The 21,655-nt window shown below is 33.4% G+C and overlaps 1 protein-coding gene and 1 long non-coding RNA gene across 3 annotated transcripts; both read right to left on the bottom strand.

Annotated features, from left to right (window-relative positions):
* Positions 1–865: 865 nt before the first annotated feature.
* Positions 866–6,486, bottom strand: LOC107814838 (AP2-like ethylene-responsive transcription factor At1g16060). 2 transcript variants are annotated; one of them, XM_016640311.2, is made up of 8 exons: positions 5,903–6,486; positions 5,641–5,717; positions 5,449–5,457; positions 5,120–5,208; positions 4,935–5,008; positions 4,793–4,843; positions 2,996–3,072; positions 866–1,695 (listed from the first exon to the last, which is right to left on the bottom strand). In XM_016640311.2, exons 1-8 carry the CDS (start codon positions 6,082–6,084, stop codon positions 1,253–1,255), a joined length of 1,002 nt encoding a protein of 333 aa, XP_016495797.1. In that variant the 5' UTR covers positions 6,085–6,486; the 3' UTR covers positions 866–1,252. The 2 variants fall into 2 exon arrangements, with proteins under 2 accessions (XP_016495797.1, XP_016495796.1); XM_016640310.2 differs by having other exon boundaries at positions 868–1,695; positions 5,641–5,723; positions 5,903–6,477.
* A 9,994-nt stretch (positions 6,487–16,480) lies between these two features.
* On the bottom strand, positions 16,481–18,031 carry LOC107814837 (uncharacterized). Its single transcript, XR_012705120.1, has 2 exons — positions 16,872–18,031; positions 16,481–16,794 (listed from the first exon to the last, which is right to left on the bottom strand). It is a non-coding gene; the product is annotated as an uncharacterized LOC107814837 (long non-coding RNA).
* Positions 18,032–21,655: the final 3,624 nt, after the last annotated feature.

The raw sequence follows: 21,655 nt of genomic DNA, 5'->3' as shown, positions 1-21,655 counted from the left end.
ATTAAATTGACCAAATGACTAAATGGGTGCCACACGGCTCAAATGTTAACCTTGGGATATATTTGTTCAATAGTAAAACAATAGGGTAATTTTTGACTGATTAGTATGACATGGGATAACTTTAAATAATATTCAACAGTAGATGGATATTTTTAAATATTTTTCATTTTTTGGGTCAAATAGTACTCCCTCCTTTCCTTTTGGGTCAGGCAATTTTAATAATTACCAGTAGCAAGGGTAACTAAATAAATAATTTTTTAAGGAACATGTCTTAGTCAATAGAGACTAGTAAAGGAGAATGGAGAGAGCAAGTATTTAATTCCTCACTGTATATATTAAAATATTTTAAAGGTAATTACAAATTATTTTTATGTAATATTGTAGTTAGAATACCTTTAGTTTTAGGGAATTCCTATTTAACTTTAAGACCAATTTATTTAATAGTAATCAATGAAATGTACAAGAAATAGTTAAAAGAAAATTTATACTCCGTAGCTCTTAACAGAAAATTTTCAATTCAATTATCATCTTTGTCGAGTACGAAAGCACTGATCTTGCAAAACTATAGGCTCGCTTTTCTTCTTAATAATGTCGTATGTATGAAGTTATTAGTATCCAAAAAAACAAGTTTAGAATCACTTTGCTATTGATTGATTGATGACTTGACGTCACAAGCATTTTCTAGCAACTTACACCTAGCCAATTGATGTTCATTAGTAATACAACTAATCTAAATAACACGGTTTTAACACTGACTTTAACCACTTAACAGAGTCATCATCAGCCATTCATCAAAGTACACGATAATAGAAATACAAATTAATATACGATCAAAAGCAAATAGCTTACTACGTTTTTAAATACGAGTGGCGACAGGTATTCGTTAAGTCATTACTCTACAGGCTATCTAAAGATTAGATGTAATATTTGACAAAGAGAAGTCATTAAACAGAAGTAAAAGAAACACAAACAGAATCCCTCGCTTTGACCCTCCCTCTCTCCTAGATAGCTCTTTAAACAAAATAAAACAAAATAATCAAATATTCAAAAAAACAAAACTGAGAAATATATAATATTTCTGTTTTTTTTTGTTTGTTTGTTTGTTTTGGTCTCGACTCTTCCAGCTGCCTTTAACCTTTTAGTATACTAATTAACAATTAAAGCAATCTTGATGATGTATCTCGAATCCCCTAATATTCCTTCAAACTCCTAATTAAGTTACCTAAGTGAAGCTAGCTAGCTAGGTATTAAGCTAATATTCAAACATAGGCAACACAAAGGAATCCAAGTCTCCAAAAATAATATCATGCTCTTCGACAAAGATACTCGAATCTTGGCAGTCAAAGTATGTTTGTATGTCATCGGGAAAACATCTCCGCGGCCTGTCCGGCTCCGGCGGTGTCTCTGGACAGTCAACAGCCGATGAAGCAGCTGTACCGCCCACTGCATGTGGCGGAGGTGCGCTGGTTCCGACGGAATTTGAGCTCTGCTGCTGTTCGTGCTGTTGGTGGGTGAAGCTAATATCTATTTCCTCCTTTGTGTTAGGAATGGTATTTAGGTCAGTAGAATTAGGATTTGGTTTTGGTTGAGGGTTGCACTTGATGTAACGGCTAAGGTCAAAGTTTGTAACAGCGTTAGGTCCCCTATGCTCTATAGCTGCCATATCATATGCCATTGCTGCTTCCTCTTGAGTAGCTGCATGTTATTATGATCAATTAATTGAAAAGAAAAAGAAATGAGGGGAGGAAAAGATTTCAAAAAAAAGACAAAAGTTTTCACTCTTATTTTAAATAGGCTGATACAATGAATAAATAAAAGTTTGTTTTTCAAATCAGCTACAGTGGAATTATCTCCTTTTCAGTTTCTACTAACGAATCTCTGATTTGAAGTTTATGAATTTCTACAAGGATTTCAAGCTAATAACTAGGTTCATGGTTAAATATTTAATGAATTTTTAACATATATATATATATATATATATATATATATATATATATAATACAAATAATCTATCTACATTCATTCTTTATGTCTACATTTAAAGACCTACCTTAATTATTCATCAAATCTTTTACTAGTTTGTAAAATAAAATACTGTGTATTTCAATGTGTTAACTTGTTTATAAAAAGTTCTTTTCCTGATCAATAATTTATTTACTGCATATATCCGGTGCAAAAGGTACATACGATCATATTTTTCTGTTCTGGGCTTTTACATAGTATTTGTCTATGCTTATACATAGTATTTGTCTATGTACATAATTTGTGTGAAATAACCCATCAAAATAATTACGGTCAATGAAAATTGAGCTGGAGGTTGAAATTGAAGTCATGGCTCATAGTCTCATGGGTAGTCTTAAATTGTAGACCTAGCAGTTGAAAGTTGGCGATCTATAAACCCAACCACCAACTAGTAATATTTAATCTAGCTAACTTCTTGGCTGTTTTTCTTTTCTCTTAATTGACTTACTTTCTCCAATTCAATTGATATGTTTGGATTCTTTTGGAATAATCAAACATTGAATGGCACTTTATTGGTAACTGACATAACTGTTTTCATTTGGCAATATCAATTTAAGACACAACTATAAGCCCCCCACCACATGCAGAGACACGGGGCCATCAAGATACTCTATATAAATTTCTAATTGCATTTATGAATAATATCATTAGACTTGTACTGATTTAGCACATAATGTATTTGATAAGGACATCTCTGAAGTTGTTTATCAGTTAAGCGACCAAAATGCTAATATAGAGCATATCCTCCAACTTGGAAAACTTAATAATCACACATTAACATATTACACTTGCATATCGTATCCTAAACTAATGAATTTATAACAAAAATATCAAGATGTAAAGGGAGGACTAATATTATTCCTTTAATTTTAATTCTTATTACTTTAATTTCTACTGGTAAGTGTAACAATGGGATAATTCCACCAGATAAACAGGAAAATAAAAGTAGAATATGTATAGGTTTCTTGCGTACCATATGTTCCAAGGTAGAGATACTTGTTGCCAAATACCCTGCCAATGCGAGCCTCCCATCGGCCATTATGGTGGTGTCTACAAATGAGTAATAAAAAAATTAGTTAGATATAAAGCATTGATGTAATAAAACATCAATTACAAATACATAAAAGAAAGAAAAAATTTACCGTTAATGTTATTCGTGTACTACTTTATGTGGTGAAATTAATTATTGTGAGCACATGTTCAAAAGAGGCGTGAAGCATTGTATAGGGAGTTCTAAAGTCAAGGTCAGGACGACATATCAAATGGAACAAGAATGGGAAGAGATTATACCCCATATCAGTTCATAGTGATACCAGTTGCAATGACGGGCATCCATCTTAGTACAACTTATGACAAATTAGGCTTAGCGTCATGCAATGGAGAAGCTAGGAATTTCCCCAAAAATGTTCAAACTTGAAAGAAGTGAAAAAAAAATCTCTGATAAAAGGTGTTCAATATATATTATATTTCCAAAATCGTGTAATTTTTGAACGAATGATGATTAATTAACCACCATTTAAGACATGTAGTTTCGCCCTTAGTGTCAAGCTTCATTTTATCTTTACATATATCCCCTAGACCGAGTGATATGGTCACCTGAAACAAGTTCAATTGAATTTTTTTCGTCGAAATATTATGTAGTGCAAAAAAGGTAAGAAAAAAGTACCACTGGAAATAAACACAGACTCCATAGAGTAATAAAAATGCTTAAAATGGGAAATTATGTTTATGATTCTATTATCTCTGAATGCAGGTCACTAATCCAAAGGATGAGAGAAACAATGGTGAAACATAGCTACAAGGAGAAGAACAGGGTAGTTGATCTACCAGCGAATGAAGGAGCAAAAAAAAGAACAACTATGCCGACAGTTCCTCCGGTGTCTGCAAATGAAGCTTTTTGGACAAACATCCTAGGAACTATTTTTCCAGGAAACATTTTGGAATGTAATAGTAACATATGAAACAAAACTTAGGGGATTCTATATACCCCTTATGATCAGCGGCGGACGAACGTGGTGGCAAGCGGGTTCAGTTGAACCCGCTTCATCAAAAAATAATATTGTGTATATGTATAAATTAGGATTAAAGCTGTGTAAATTTTGTATAAATATTTTATTTGAACCCACTTGACAACTACTATTTTACGACTAAAGTTATGTACTTCTAAGATTGAATCCGCTTGCACAAAATCCTGGGTCCGCCACTGCTTATGATGATGTACCTATTTTATCTTAGTTGCTAATATAATCACCCCTTAAACCCAAAAAAAAAAAGGGTAAAGAAAAAAGTTTGTTACATATTTAGAGATTCATAAATTACCGTGACATAAGAAAAACTCCTATTTAGTGGCAAAGCTAGACCAAATAGTTCTTAATATCACAGATTCGAATACTAGTTGTAATATTCTTACAGTTTTTAAAATTTCTTGTTAGAAATTCTAGTTGCACTACTATCAAAATAAAATTAAGAAGAACATTTGTGGCTGGCAAAAGCATGCAAAACATCTCCTTTACTTCACTTTCATTTTCTTTTGTGGGTGGACCTATGGCTTTAATTAAGTGCAGCACTTTCAGATCACCGAATACTTTTGATCGAGCAAGTCCAAAGTGCCGAATATTGGTTAGATACGGTTCATAATACTAATTTAATAGTAGGGCATACAAAAAGTGATCTTGTATTATCAATATCTCTAGTCAGAAAAATGTTGAAGCCAACAAATATATGAAGGTAGAAATTTTTCTTATTATTTCTCAATATGATGATTAATTACCTAGCTACGCCTCTATATCTCGAGACTCCTCTTGAAAATCCGCTGCTTTTTCTGCAAAATAAAACACTCATTACTTAATTATATTAAATTAGTACAGCTATTAAGGGGAAGCTTAATTTGTTTCTATGGAAGTCGACAGTACCTTCTCAAAGAACCAATATATTCTTCTCTTGATTGACCTTCCATTTCCATTAGCTCTTTTTCGTACGTGGAAACCTACATTCATAAACAACCAATAAAAATGTATAAGAGCTAGGATTAGTGATAGAACAAAAGTTTGCACTAGAGCTAATAAATTGGAAAAACATAAGATGGAAGATTAATTACAGGGAAATTAAGTATGGTGTCTTGACCCCAATACTTCAATGCAGCCAAGTCATATGCATGTGCAGCTGCTTCTTCGTCATCGTAGGCCCCTTAATTAGAAAACCCCAAGAAATAAGATAAGATTCATCGAATCAATTAATCATTGTAGTAAGCAGCAATGCTATTTCTTATATAAAAAATTAAACTTCCCTTTTAGAAATGGAAAATCTCGTTATGAATAGTACTGATTTGATATGCATTGCGTAGGCAAAAGCTTTCAACATGAAATATAATGCTTAATAATTCCGAAAATAAAATTTTAATTTGAATGATAATGATAGATAACTTACCCAGATATACTGCATTTTTATTGGATTTTGTCACACCCACCATTCATGCAAGAGCAACCAAAGAAAACAAAAAAAGATCCCATCAATAATGTAGTTGAACAACATCAAAGCTAAATAGTCATGATCACTAAATAGGAAACTAATTAAGGAAAAAGAAAAAAAATATTAATTAAAGGACAAATAATGGTGAACCTTGTCTTCCTTTTTTGCTCTGTGTCTCATTCCAACAGTTCTTATCCCATAAATGAGCTTCATATCGACCCGTCCACCTGTGCCTAATAATCGTACGTATTCAGTGAAAAAAAATGAACTCGTCCCTTAATATAATCAAAAAAAAATTCTACATGCATTCGAGGGAACATCTTGAAAAAATAATTAAGTAAATAAGAGTGTAATCACTTAATAACTTTAGCTTTTTAGATGAGAAGGTCAACTGATGCAAATGAAAATATACCTTGTGACACCTCTGTAAATGGAGCTACGTTGTGGAGGGGAGTCTCTGGAGACGACAGCTTTTCGCTTCCTCTTCCCTTTGGAAATGGCATGATCACTGCTACTGCCGCTATTGCTGTTATTCTTCTCACTGCTATTAGTATAAGAAGTGTTTTTCTGATATGCTTTTGAGGTTTTCGCCATGTAATTTTGAGACTATGACCGCAAAACAGAAACTTGATTGCTCAGTTTCTGTCAAATAAGAAGAGAAGAGATATAATGGTGATAAAAGGAGAGGAATTTCTGTGGGTTTTTTTATGTATATGGATAGATGGCTGGCCCTTTATGTTACTAGCATTTGAGAGCTGCCTGACCAGTTCCCAATTGGTCTTCTGTGTCTTTCTCTCTTCTTTGGATTTTGACTTGCCTTTTCGCTTTGTGTGCCTTCATTTTATACTCGTCCATTTACCCAATCGGACTTTCTCTGCTCCAATCTAATTTGAACTACTTTCTTTAATTCCTTTCCTATCTTTAATAACGTGAAAAGGAAGACTAATTTATGCTCCCTCCCTTCTAATTTAGTTGATTTTTTTAAAATATAACAAATATTTATACGCTCTTTACTCTAAAGATAACTTTAAAAAAAGAAGCTAATTCCTTTTTTATATCTAAAAAAATCAAATAGGGTGGACCACAAGAAAAACAAGAAAATCAATTAAAGTGAACCAAAGAAAATATCTTTTTATTAAAAAAAATCATATAACTAAAATATGCAATAGATCTCAAATCGAATTTCGTAAAGTTTATAGGAAAGTTGTTTCAAGACTTTCTTAAACACACATTGTGCACGTTTCCAAAAATTTTGCAAACTTTTTTAGAATGAAGCACTTCCAAACACATTTAAGGTGGAAAATGAATATCAGGTTGAAAGTAAAAACATAAAAGGCTGCAAAAGATAAGGACTAAAATGGTGACCTAAATAGTAAGTTCCACTCAATTAGTAATTTGTTGGCTGTGGGCGCTTGTGGTGTGTGTTGATGCAAGTAAAAGTTGGAGCACCTACTTTGACTAGTCGTTATCCTGAATAATCAAATTGTAATAGCTTAGCAGTGCCTATTCTACTAGTTACGATTAGCCCGGGCACATCAACTATATCCAAGAAAGCATCAGCTGTCACAGGATGGGAACAGAACTCATATAATCAATTCATGTACAAACGCAATCACCCAAAAGTTTTGTAGTTAACAAAAATGAACATTGATCAAGAGTTTACAGCGTGTCTAAATGAAGATTTATCTCTTCTTGTGTTTATATTTATGAAGTTGGTACAAGAGTTCTGAGGAGTGAGGTTAGCGTACAATTCAATTCCAATTTCCGACATTGGTTACCGCCTCGCTGTTATTTTTAAAATATGAGCACGCCAATTTGGGAACTTCTCTTCTGGTTCAGTGAGAAATAAAGAACCAAAAGTTGATGTATGACATATCTTTAAGACATGAGTCGTCAGTGAGCAGTATGACATTTTTTCTGGTCTCCTTTACAACCTTTTCCTGGACTCTCTGAATAAGCTGCAGATTTTTTCTTATCAAGAACCAAGTGTTGTAACTGAAAACATAAAAGAATTTCAGCAACAGAGCAAGAACGCCGAAGAATTCCTAGTGTTAAATCTGTACAGATTCAGTTCAAAATATAAAGTTATTGAAACATAAGGCCAGACATATATGACTTGCCTCTTATCAAGTAAGATCTTGAGTAGCTTGAGAGTCTGAGGAAGAGGAGCAGTACCATCAACTATTGAAAGATAAATAATTTTGTCGTCACATGTTAGCTAAAAAATAACACATAAATTCAAATTGAAATTTGAATTGTAGAGCAGATATATGTTTAGACTGAAATTATCAGAATCAAAACCAGAAGAAGCTCTATGATCTTACATGTTCTTACGTGGCAAGTAAAAAATCATGCATGTCAATTTGTCCCTAAAAAGTTCACTAATAACTTGAATAGTCAATATACTATTCATCTTACATACTCCTGAACGGTGTTCAAACTTTCTCAGCCGCAAGTTGATGACTAACTATTCTATTGTCACAATTTTAGTTCTCTCTCATTAAGCATATCAATGGATATTGTAAAGTAAAAATGATTAACCACGTTACATTCTTCCTTGAACTGTATCACACAGAATTTAGAATAAATACAGATGTCAATATTTAGATTCCTATGCTACCTTAATCTGATGTACATGGGGAATTTAGATTCGTGCTCCTTCTGCAGCCTGACCAAATGGGATCAGATTATAAATAAGATTCATTAAAGTAACATATGGGAAAGAACAAAGACAGAAAAAGATAGATCAATGAAAATTATTTGCAATATAGACAGAGTACTCACAGGAAGATCTACAACCCCCCGTCCAAATATGGCCACACTTGATCCTTTTGTTGGTTTAGCCACATACAGAGTCGCAGCAAGGCCTAGAAAAGTAGCATTTGATTAACCGACAACTGAAACTACTCCCATGAAATTACTATTCGAGATGCATAATTTATCGTTGTTTCTCGTGTACCTGTGGAGATTCCACAACTGGGAACAAGACTTGAGATTTCTATCTCTAAAGTTGCAACTGGCCACCTAGACTTCTTTTTAGTTGTAAATTCCTGCAACCCCTCATCGTCAAACGAGGCAATAATACTTTTAAGTATTTAATTTCTGGTGAAAGATTAAGCTTTAGTAATCTATAAATATCAAAATTGCAAGTAAGGATACACACATAAGAACATAATGTTCAATGGAAGTCCACTCTAGTAAATAGCAGTAACCAGATCATCAAAACTGAAAATGGGCAAGCAACTAAGATAGTGCATTTAGTCATAGATAATGTTACTGCCAGTTCCAAAAAAGGTAAGATAGATTGGAATTTAATAAAATTTGACATCTTTTGGAATTATAGCAGCAAAAAACAATGCAACTAACTTGTGTTAATTGTCGTAAACTCATCTATAACTTAAGTTTCAATAGCAACGGAAGCTTATAGAATGGTTTTGCAACTAAATATATTAGTTGGAGGATCACATCTTGTCACAACAAAATAGTGAAAAGGTATTATTTTTGGGAAATTAGAGTTGTCAAGAACTTTAGCTGTGTTTGCCCACATCAAACAACATTACATTTGACATTTCTATCAGACTAACATTACTGTGAGTATAAGAACTCCTGCTCACGATATAGTAGTGAAAACAAAGAGTTAACAAAAAGAAAGAGTAGATGTTGTCAATTGAAATAGTATCACAAAAGTAACAAAGTTATAGTAACAAAATTAAATTTGCAAAAAAAGTAGTATTTGATTTTGTGCATGCAGAAAGAAATTCACCTATAAATGGACGACGAAAAGAGAAACAGTGACATAGTAATTGAATGATAAAAAATGGCAAAAAACAACCATAGCTGAGGAGAACAACCAAAAACATATACATGCCAACCATTTAACAACAACAGTGAAAGATGACAGCAAACAGAGAGAGAGCTACGGCTATAGCTCACAGGAAATAAGTACTAACAGTCTTCAGCGGTAAGATATCATTTGTCTTCTTTTTAAAGGAGTTGTTGGTTCTAATTTAGCTTCTCCGGTATTAATAAACAAAACCTAAGATGTAGTTACATTAAGTCCTCAATATCAATGGCTAGGTGCAATATGATAACCTAGAAAGTTCATGAGTTCTCTATGAAGAAACTTGCTGAAGAAGAGGTATTATCCAAGAAATTTTCTAGAATTTATGTTAGTGAAAGAAGCATGGGCAGTAGTTACCTCTACGGGGGGGGGGGAAATTCTTTTCCTACAGGCTGAATCGTGAGACACCAAACAATATATCAGATTGGTAATGGAATGTCGAAGTTAAGTAAATTCTACTTTGTGTACAAACTAAAATACTTATAACAGCCTAAGCTACATGTAAGTATTCTAATGAAACTCTCACTGAATATATGATAAACACATTCATCTATCATGGACATCGTACCACTATAGGCACATGAGAATTTGATTCTCCAGTTGCCCAATCAGTTGCTCCTACTTTGCAACTTGTGCTTGCAATTGCTTTGCAATCACTATCCAAGTACATGCATAATCGGACACAAAGATACACAATCACTTATAAAGAGCTAGGCATTTATCAAGAGCATATGAAGAAAAATGATATATAAGTATAATGCCATACATAATTTCACCTCAGAACATACATCCATTAATTCCCTAACACAACATTACGATAGGAGCAGGGAATTACATTCCAGCTATTCGACTTTTAATCATTTAAAAAATTAGTCCTGTTTATCTCTCTCCTTTTTTTTCACTTTCCAAGTTATCATATACAAAGATATATAAGTATAGTCTAAGAGTCATGCATTTATGACCAGCATAGAAATAAAGGTGGATATTTAACTAAATAAGTTATCTTTTTTCACCTTAGCACATATATCACTGGAGAAAATGGTTAAATTAACATTTGCCTTAAGGTAATCGTTGTTCCCCGTTCCATCAAGTCTCAAAAAGAATTCAATTATTTAGCACATCTCGTAATCAATCATTTTTTTGCGAGTCAAGACAGCATTGAAGTTCTTAGAACGGGTGTTTTTAGAATGGTACTATATTTGAGTGGTAACCCTCATTTTACATAGGTTGCAAAGTCATGAAAGGGTCACATTTTTTGGATACTGATGCTAATTTTTGAGGTCTGATAGGTTGACACAAAGAACTATGCGTAAATACACTGATTACTACAATTTGTAACATATCTGTAAAAGAATCATATGGCTAACGCAAGATTGTATATCTAGCTTCATACGTTGTCTGTTGTATCGCTTCATTTCATTATCTTAATTCAGTCCGAAATGCAGGTTTAAACAGGGAAGAGGAAGAAGGGTACAACGTTTTTTCTTCCTTTTTGTTTTTCATAAAAGAAAGATTGTATCGTTAATTATAGAACATCACATCTATGGCCTACTTTTCAACATCAATCAGATTATTAATTAAATTTTATGAAGCTAAAATTACGGCAAAGAATTGATAACAGAAAAAGATCCAAATAATGAACAAAATATCTTTTGCATGTAAACTCAGGAAACCAAAATGAAATAAATGGAAAGAAGATTAAAACAGTGGCTAAACTCAGTCACAAGCTCATACATTCTAAAATTCCTCAATTTATAACTCTTGGTCAAAATGATACAAAAAAAGATGAAAAATGGTCAGATAGTCCGCATAAACCCCGATTTCTTTTCACGGTGTTTTTGAATTTCGCAAAATCAACATAAAACTACAATATGATTTCGAACAACAAATCAGCAAGAACCCAGAAACAAAACAATCAGTCACATATAACGAAAAAAAGATAGAACAGTAAACTAACATTTCAACCATATGATTATGTCAATAGAGCAACTACTGAACTGCAAAACGCCCAATTTTCTGTTACGACGACGACGAATACTCTGCTTAAAAGAATTAAACAACAGGTACCTAATTTTACCTATTCATATTTTCCAAAGCTGCAGTACTGTGAAGTTAATAGTTATTTCATATTTGATACAATTAATGTAGCTCATTTCATATATAATATGGGAAGCCATTCAAATTTCTATTGATTAGAATGTTTAACAGGTCATCCATCCATTCAAGAAGAAATTTACTTACCTAATAACCACTGCTGCGTCCAAGTAGTATCATAGCTTAGTTGCTCATAGTATAACTGTCAATTTATAAGATAGTTGCCTGAATGATTTCTTCATATACTATATTGTGTGTTGTATGATCATCGTTGCTATCAATTGTTGGTGGTCGGATTAAGATTTTTATAGAATTTGAGTTTTTTGCTCGTGATAAAGCAACATAAAGCTGACCATGTGAAAAAACAGGCTCCCGTAAATAAATTCCAACAAAATCTAATGTTTGACCTTGAGCTTTATTTATAGTCATAGCAAAACATAATCTAATAGGAAATTGTGTTCTTTTAAAAGGAATAGGTAGTTTTTCCTCTTGTGACGATAACAACGGTATTCTCGGAATAAATACATGTGCATCCTTTAAATCACCGCTTGCAATTTTAGCACTTATAAAAAAAAATTCGAAATTACAACATATAAGTCGTGTACCATTATATAAACCTCCGCATGGATTTAAATTCCGCAATAACATAACAGGATAAATTTTTTTCAAAGTTAATTTATACGGAAGTAAACCAGGAGGGTGTAAGCTATGCAAGAAATCTTCATATTGACTTTGATCATTCGTTTTAGTAGTTTCGTCAAATGCAACATATGTTCTAGAATCACCTAAAAATTGAGTTATGAGCATATCATTTATTTCATCAACGAAATCATTTTTTGTTGTCAGAATAACACGAGAAGTCATAGAAGACATATCACAAGAAGATGTATACAATTTTGGATAAGTTACTCTAAATAAAAGATTTAATGATTCTTTTTCACTAATAAAAGGAACAGCAAAACATTCAGGAATTTCATTCTTACCTTGGCAATTTAAGTTTTCTTTTTCGCTCCCTATCTTCATCAAATATTCACAAAAAGTAGGATCTGTTCACGCTCGCATATTTACTGATAATCGTAATTTTTCAAGTTGATTCCAGATGTCAGAACATAGCAAACTTTCGTGAATAAAATCCTCTTTTTTTCCGTTGCGAACAACTGGAAGAGTTTGTCTGAAATCACCACCAAAGATGACAACTTTTCCACCAAACAATATCTTTGTATCCATATAGATCTTTCAATAGTAAATCGAAAGCCTCTAACAATTGTCTTTTGGCCATTGATACTTCATCCCACACGATTAATTTGGCATCTCGTATCAATGATGCAAGTGAACTTTGCTTACTAACATTACATGAGAATTGTCTGTCATTGTCAATAGGGATTTTAAAACGGGAGTGGGCGGTTCGTCCTCCAGGAAGAATTGAAGCTGCAACACCAGAGATTGTTGTTGCTAAAGCTACAAATCCTTTTGATCGTATAGCAGCAAGTAATGCACAATACAAAAAAGTTTTCCCTGTTCCTCCAGGACCATCTATAAAAAAGTCTATATTCTATCAAGAATTACATTATATGCTTCCAGTTGCTCATTGTTCAATTTTGCTTCCAATGATAAATCCTTTTTTCTAACAGTTATATTTCTTTCAAAATGAGAATCTTGAGCCTCCCTAGCAGCAGATGAAGCTAAAATTCTTTCTAGCACAAGTGTATATTCATTTATGTCATGACCCATTGAATATAAAATATCATTAATATGATTTAAAGTCATCTGACGAATTTGGAATCTTAAAGTCCTCAGACATAGAGTCTTCAAATTGGTCCCAAAGTTCTTTCGGGTTAACAGGATTACAATACCAATAGCGTAGCAAATAAACGTCTTAAACTATAAGGCATTTGATATCTTACAGCTTCTGACATACAGTCAACCAAGTTATTGTCACATTCTAACAATCCTCTTTTCTCTGCTGCTTATCTGAATGTACTGCAACATATTCCATTTACAGCTCGCAAATATTGATATGATTTTGGTCCTCTAATATTCATTAATAACAATCTAAGATATTATCTTTCTCCCTCTGTAGGATGACATGTCACAATACGTCCAATAACAGTACCCCGTTGCCGATGTGTCCACATTCTATATTGTCTGGACCATACAAAATATTCAGGAAATTCCTTGTAAAGTAATTTTAGATTCTTAGCATCTTTGTTTTCTCTATTCATCAAAAAATAATCTGTCAACATTGTTTTTCTAATCATGGGATTTCTTACAATTGCATTTATGGTCTATGTGGTTTTAAAAGAGACAAATTGTTGTCCTTCAAGATGAAGTTGAAGATGGTAAATAGCTGGGCTCATTTCACTAATGGAAAAACCAAATAAACGCCAAGTTGCCTCCGGCGGTGAAACCCATCTAGCGGATTGATATTGTTTGATCTCATCTATTTCAATATTCGGATCATCAGCATGTACGAAAAAGGCAATTTTATCATGTCCCTTGCAAATATATTTATAAATATATTTGACAACTTTAATATCACAACAAACTTCAACATTAATATGACAATTAAATTTGCTCAGTAGATATGTATTGTAAGGAACTACCTAAGAGTTATCAAGAAGTTGTCCTCTAATATCTATAACTTCGCTGGTATTTCGTCTTTGATATATTGGATACCCATATTTTCCCTTTGATGTGTGGTCAGCAAATTCTTTCGGATATTCAAACTTACAATATTCCTTTTTTCTGTACAAGGACATTTAGGATTTAAGCTACCACAAGGTCCATGCATCATATGTTTAGTAACAAGTGTATACAAGTAATCATTCATACCAGGATGAGGCAATTCAGCACAAACAATTTTATCATAAGCTTCTGCAGTTAACAATTTATATTCGTTGTTGAGTATGATAAGAAAATGAGCATGTGGAAGACCGCGCTTCTGAAATTCAATAGTGTACATAAAAGCAGCAACTCTACCAAATATATTTCTCTTTAGTATATCTGTTTTCATCTCTTCTACCTTTGCTCTAAACACTCGACTAACTAAATCATAGGGGTGGGCATAATACCGGTCGAACCGAAAAAACCGACCGAACCGTGAATTTTAATTTTTCGGTTTCGGTTTAAACGGTTATTCGGTCGGAGTGAGATTTTTTAAATTATTAAATTTCGATTTTTCGATACGGTTTACGGTTTTGGTGTTTCGGTTCGGTTAAACCGAAAAACCGAAATTTTTGACTCATACCCAAACAGGCTAGTGAAGTTCGAACCTCATACCTCAAGGATTGATGTGAGGTAACAACTCTTGTGAGAAACTACAATTAACATAATTTAATATAGCAACCATTTTTAAATTTTTGTATTATAATTATGAATTTAGCATTTTTACTGGTGACAATTTACTTGGACGATCAAAAGGATCTCGGTTTGCACGGGTATTTTGTACTTTGTAATATAATATAAGTCAATTGGGCATATATAGTTCTGCTCTGTGTAAATGCACTATAATTTGCTGCTATTCAGATATTTTCTTATATATCATACTTCCTCGTATATCGTATGTGCTATCATTATCATGATAGTACATTTTCATAAAGTTGTACTGAAAACTCCATCAGAAAAGCAACCAACATGTTTCAGCAACTTGCTATATTAATCAAAATCTTGAACCGTTAATAATCAAAAAACTAAACCGGAAATAACTGAATCGAACCTTGAAAAAGCCGCACCGAACCGTAAATACTTTGGTTTAATTTGGTTATTAATATTACAAAACCGAAAACCGATAAACCGAACCGTACTTTCATAATAACCGACCGACGCCCACCCCTACTAAATCAGGCCTATTTTGTACCTCATATGTTACTAATAAATGTTCTCCTATTTCAGGCCAAGATGGATTACATGTCATTGTCAAAAATATATCAGGTTTTCCAAAATGTTACACTAATGCAATAGCGTCCATATATCTTCGGCGCATATCTCTAGGACCTCCTACAAAACTCGCAGGAAGAAAACTTTGTTTACCGATATTTGATGCATCTCTCTCTCTATGTCTTAGAACACCAAGAAGCCCCGCTAACGCATCAACTCGAAATAAGTCTTGGTTAAGTGAATAAAAATCTAACCTTTGAGTCTCAAGCTTGATGAATTGATCAACCGAGAACTGTTGAAACACTCTCCCAGCATGTAAAACTCTGTTTTCTTCGTCATCCCTCATTTGGAGCTTATAACAGTAATACTCACGGCAAGATACAGTATTTCTTTTTCGTTTTTTTTTTTGGCAGCAGTTCTGCTTCCATGTCAAGAAGCATGTCAATTGAGCACATATTTTCTACACTTGGAAGTTGTTCATGTCCATAGTAAATTCTAGTACTACCAGTATTGTTTGTTCGAATAATCTTTTTAATACGACAATGCCATCCATTCTGTCCATAAGGAAATAGTAATTGATAATGCAACGGATCATAACAATCGTAGTAATAATTTACCAATTGGCTCTTATAATTACGTCTATAAATTCGAATGTGTGGTAAAGAAATACGGGAACTAATCTCATCTTCTATCTATATTGCTGCTACTTCTGACGATGCTGGTAAGTTGTATATTCTTTGATCTAAATCAGAGTCAGACTTAAGCGCAATGTAGAAGCGCAATGTAGAAGTTGGATAATTCTGGGATATCTGTTAACAATTTCAAAAAGATACAATATGGGTTTATTTTTAATGTGTCCATCAAAGTTCTGATAACCGATTCATTAAGCTTGTCAGAGAATGCCATCCGATTTGCTACCTCATTATTTGTATTGTAGAAATACAGCTGTAGATTTTTAGCCGGTTGACTCGATGGCACAAGTCATCTATAAAATGATACATTTTTTTCTGAACTCTAAATGTATAAATACCACGATTTCTTTTCGCTAAATCTCTGTCATATTTCACTCGAAGAGAAGTAAATGCGAACATATTGTTATACATTCTAACATAAGTGCGAAAATGTTCAGATTCCTCAGAGTTTCTTAAATAAAGATTTAGCAATTCAGTAGGCAGTCCATAGTGAATCAGTTTCACTGAACCATTGTCACAACAAAATCTTGGTAGTTCATATTCAAATCTTTTGGCTCTACAAAATTGACAGTTTGATACATGTTTGAGTGTAAAAGAACTATTAGGAAATTCATTAATGTTCCAGCAACCAAATTTTCTAGATTTACGACCTGTGTATCTCAGATTTTAGCAAAGGAAAATATGTCAGCTGAGGAAAACAAAAGAGTGAAATGGTTCGAACAGTAGATGAAAACAAACCTTTCTTTGTCGCAGTACGCGACGTAATGTTATATTGTTCGTTGCACGTTCCTGATGTTGACCCTAACATATAAGGAATTATCGTATAAGTCAGTTGTCTGGAAAATCTACAAACTTGAACATCATAGTTGTAGACTCACCAACTTCAAAAACGCAAGAGTTGCCAACTATATCTCTGTCATTATCGGGGCCCATCTATAACATTATATATCTACACTTCACGCGCTCCATATGTAGTCATTCTGAAATTCCGCCCCTTTAAATATGATATTTATTTCGTTTGGGATTTTTTTGAAGATGGACTCTAACACAAAATTTCTTTTATAACAAAAAGGTTATATTATTATTCTAATATTTAAAGGAAGAATCAACCTATATAGCAGCTTACCCAACAACTTAAGCAAAAAATAGCCAAAAATTTTGTTAGTCTATGTCTTCCATTGCAAATTTCATGGGAAGCATCAGCTTCATGAATTAGCACCATGAATCATGAATGAATATTATAGGTACTTTTCGTATATCATTTTGATCTACACAGAACAGACCACCTTGGCGATTATTCATTTGACTGAGTATAGAAGAATCACAAAATGAATTATAACAGGAGTTGAGACGTAGCTCCATAATTTCAAAACAACAATGAATTCCTCCGCTACCCTCGAATGAAAAGAGAGTAGAAGAATAGGAATCAATCTAAGTATTTGGAAGAACAAAATGAATAGAATGACAATCCTACTTTGGACAAATAAATCAATTAAGCATTTGAAGAAAGTCAAATAAAAAAAGTTAATTCCGACAGTTTTTCCTTATTGAAGCAAAATTCCTAGAAATGGCGTAAGGAAGGAAGCAAAACAAAGTGATATTAAATAAACAAAAAAATATCCACAGAGACTACCAATAAAAATTAATGCGGGAGGAACTGAAAATTCATATTAATCAGTGATTGACATAATTAATCAGTGATTGACATACCAAGTTAAACTATCATAAACCGCAAAAGAGCAGAGCTATCGCGAGAAATAGGAAATTAGACATGAATTTTTTATACAAATTCATGCTTTTTGTAACCCATGAAGGAAAAGAAAAAACAAAGAAGGTCAGTGAAATAAACATCATATTTGAAGCTTAATTTACTGAGTCAAAATCAAATTAAGACAGTCCACAAACATCCGTAGTTTCTTTCGGACAATTTATCAAATACCTCTAATGCATGTCCGGATGTGGTATCTAAATAATAGATTGAAATCGATTCTTACTGCACTTTAGAAGAGTTGAAAGAAATGATGAAGTATTCCGTCATTCACATCGTAACGACCCGGCCGGTCGTTTTGAGAGTTATATGCCCGATCCCCTATTTACTATTTTTTGTGTTCTTCAGAGAAACCCGATAGCAAAACCAAGCAAAATATCAAAAGAAGATCTTTCAAACCAGTGGACACCGCAACCAAAGTCCGAAATTCGCAGACAAAAAGCTAAAGCAATCCAAACGAAAACAGAGAGCAGCAGCTAACGGATAAAGCAAAAGTAAAAGCAGCGACCGCCCAGGAGAATAGCTACGAAATTACCAAGTAATCCTTCATCCAACCATTGAAATGACCAAAATTTCCCTTGTGCAAGCTGGGATGTCAACGAAGACCTCCCCGCTTCACTTGCTCCTACCGTGCTGCTTATATAGGAGAATTATCTAGTATTAAGTTGAGTCCTACTCCTAATCTAGGCTAAGTTACGTACTCTCTGTTTCAATTTTTGTGAACTCATTTGACTGGACACGGAATTTAAAAAAAGAGATAAGACTTTTGAACTTGTGGTGTAAAATGAGTCAAATATATTTTGTGTGACTATAAATCATTGCATAAAGATAAATTGTTTCCAAATAAGGAAATGAGTCATTCTTTTTGGCACAGACTAAAAAGGAAATAAGCTCACATAAATTGAAACGGAGGAAGTATATTTCAGGCTTAAAAATGTGTTCAATTTAATAGCTTGTTTGGCCAAGTTTTTTTTGGCCAAAAGTACTTTTGACAAAAATTGAGGTGTTTGACTAAGCTTTTAGATGGGAAAAAATACTTTTGAGGAGAAGCGGAAGCAGTTTTGAGAAGCAGAAAAAAGTAAATTCTCTCCGAAAGCACTTTTGAGAAAAATACACTTAAAAGCAGTTTTCAAAAGTCTGGCCAAACACTAAAGTGCTTTTCAAATTAATTAGCCAAACACAAACTGCTTCTCACCAAAAGCAATTTTTTAAAAAGTACTTTTGAAAAAAACGTTTATCAAAATAAGCCGATTTTAGAAGTTTGGCCAAAGTTATAAATATTTATTTCGCTTTCCTCGTCAAAGGTTAAGTACAAGCTCCCCCAACTACAATTAAATTGACAATCATGCAAACCAGATTAAGGTGGGCATGAACAAACTTGGTTCGGTCTCGGTCTGGTTTTGAGCTTGGGCTAGCTAATTTGTTTCACTTGGGGGCTTTTTGTACGTATACTCGGTTTTGGGGTCACAATTCAACTTATATTTATTTTGCAAAAATATTTGTAAGCCTATTCACTTTACGATCAACTTCAAACTTATCGGGTCTAAAATTGTCACGACCCAAAATCTCACCACAGGCGTCGTGATGGCACTTAATCTCTAAGGCTAAATAAGACGATTTTAATTATAATTCAAGCCGTTATTTTTTTAATAAACGAAACCAACAGCATAAATAATTATAACACATTCCCAAGACTAGTAATACTGAGTCACGAACTCTAACTGAATACATAGAATGATCACGAAGACCAAATATATAATACTATTTGATAAAAAATTAACAGTACAATGAAATAAACAGACTCCAAGGGACTGCGACGACCAAGCAACTCTACCTTGAATCCTTGCGATCACACTCTAACTCTGTCCGGGTCCGATACCTCCAATACCTGGCTCTGCACAAAAATATACAGAAGTGTAGTATGAGTACACCACGGTCGGTACCTAGTAAGTATCAAGACTAACCTCAGTGGAGTAGAGATGAGGTACAGTCAAGACACTCACTAGTCAAATAACATGTGCAATATAGCAGTATACAATAGTACTGGAAAACAACTAGCAATGATAACAACAAACTCAACCAATGATATAACAACAGGGCAACAAGAACATCATAATTATTACTCACGCGAATAAGGAATGCAAGTACAATCAATAAGTTAAGTCCTTCCAATATAAATCTTTTGCTTATATATTTTTCAAATAGAAATCTTCACGATATAATACTTTCAAATAAATCTCTTTCAATCTCTTTCAAATACAATTCCTTCAAATAAATATTTTTCAAATAAAATTCTTTCAACCAAATCTCTTTCAAATAAATCTCTTTCAATCTCTTTCAAATATAATTCCTTCAAATAAATATTTTTCTAAATAAGAATCCTTCCAAATAAATATTTTGAATACAATTCTTTCAATTAAAAAGTCACCATGTGACACCTCATTTCATAATCATAAAAATACGGGTCTCTGCCCATTTTTCATATTTCCACGGCACCTCGTGCCCATAATTAAACCATCATATTTCTCCGGCACCTCGTGCCCTCATTTCATATCACAACTGCGCGGACAATTCACGTGTCAAATATCATTATCAATGCATATAAGATCCACACGATTAATTTATTTCCGATAAAGTAAGTTTAAAATTTTAAAATCAAGTAAGAAACTCAACCAATAAATGAATTTATTTTAGGAATCATTTGGGTGAAAATAATATTTCAATTAAAATGAAGCACCCGATAGTTACTGATTTGGATGTAAAACTTATAAGTACTAAAGCACACAGCAACTTCTTTTATTCAAAATAACTTAACCTTGAAAACTAATAAAGACTAGAACCACAAATCCTCAGAGTCTCGTACAAGAGCCAAAGCCAACACATTACAACAAGGGATACAAACACATAATAAAATCAAATATTACATCGCAGAAGAACACAACAATTTACCTATCACGGAAATACAAAAAAAAATCGAAGACAAGTGCAACCACAGAGAATGTCAACAAAGGCACTCCCGAGATACCGTCTCGCAGTCCCAAAAGTAAATACGCAACAACAACAATGCCTTCAGGACATCACAAGTTATCACAATTCAATACACGACATATCCCCCTTGTCTCACCACGTGTGCAATAGTAAAGTAAATCCCCGCCTTGTCTCGCCACACGTACATAATCTTGTCTCGCTACACGCGCACAATAATGTTCCCACCTTGTCTCACCACATGCGCAATCCCCCCTCCCCCAATATATATATAGCCCGCCTTGTCACGCCGCATGTGCATAAATTAATAGTAATAATAGCACGGCAGAAACCTCGTGCAAACACCCGAACAAATCTCCCAACAATATAACGTGCCAATATCACATCTCATAAATTGCACGTCAAGTGCTCAAATATTACAACTTATCACAGATTGCACATAAAGTGCTCAAATATTACAACTTGCCACAAAATCAACAATACATTATTTTCCACAATAAGGAGCCCATGTCAAGTGCTCAAATATTACAACTTGCCATAAAATCAACAATATATTATTTTCCACAATAAGGAGCTCATGGCTCGATCATAATGTGCACAACATCTTAACAAAATATTCGGGAGTGAACAACTCAACCGAATAATATTTCACAGTTTGGCATTTTGCTTCAATATGATTCACGGCCTTTATAATTCAATACCAAATTTTCAACAACGTGAAATGACAAGTAATTCATCTAGGAACAACACCTCTTTTAAATCACAACTTCAGGAACTAAATAGATTTATTCATCTTATTAACTAAATTTTCCATTTAAATTATCTGTAGGTAAAATCAATAATGAAAATATTTTTCATAAAAATGGCAACTCAAACAAACACAGAGTTCACATAAAAGTCAAGTGGCAA

This window comes from Nicotiana tabacum, chromosome 22, assembly GCF_000715075.1.
Source record: "Nicotiana tabacum cultivar K326 chromosome 22, ASM71507v2, whole genome shotgun sequence".
In the NCBI taxonomy this organism is placed as follows: Eukaryota; Viridiplantae; Streptophyta; class Magnoliopsida; order Solanales; family Solanaceae; genus Nicotiana; species Nicotiana tabacum.
The sequence above is the reverse complement of the archived record's forward strand: the minus strand, read 5'-3'. Positions and strand labels throughout refer to the sequence as shown.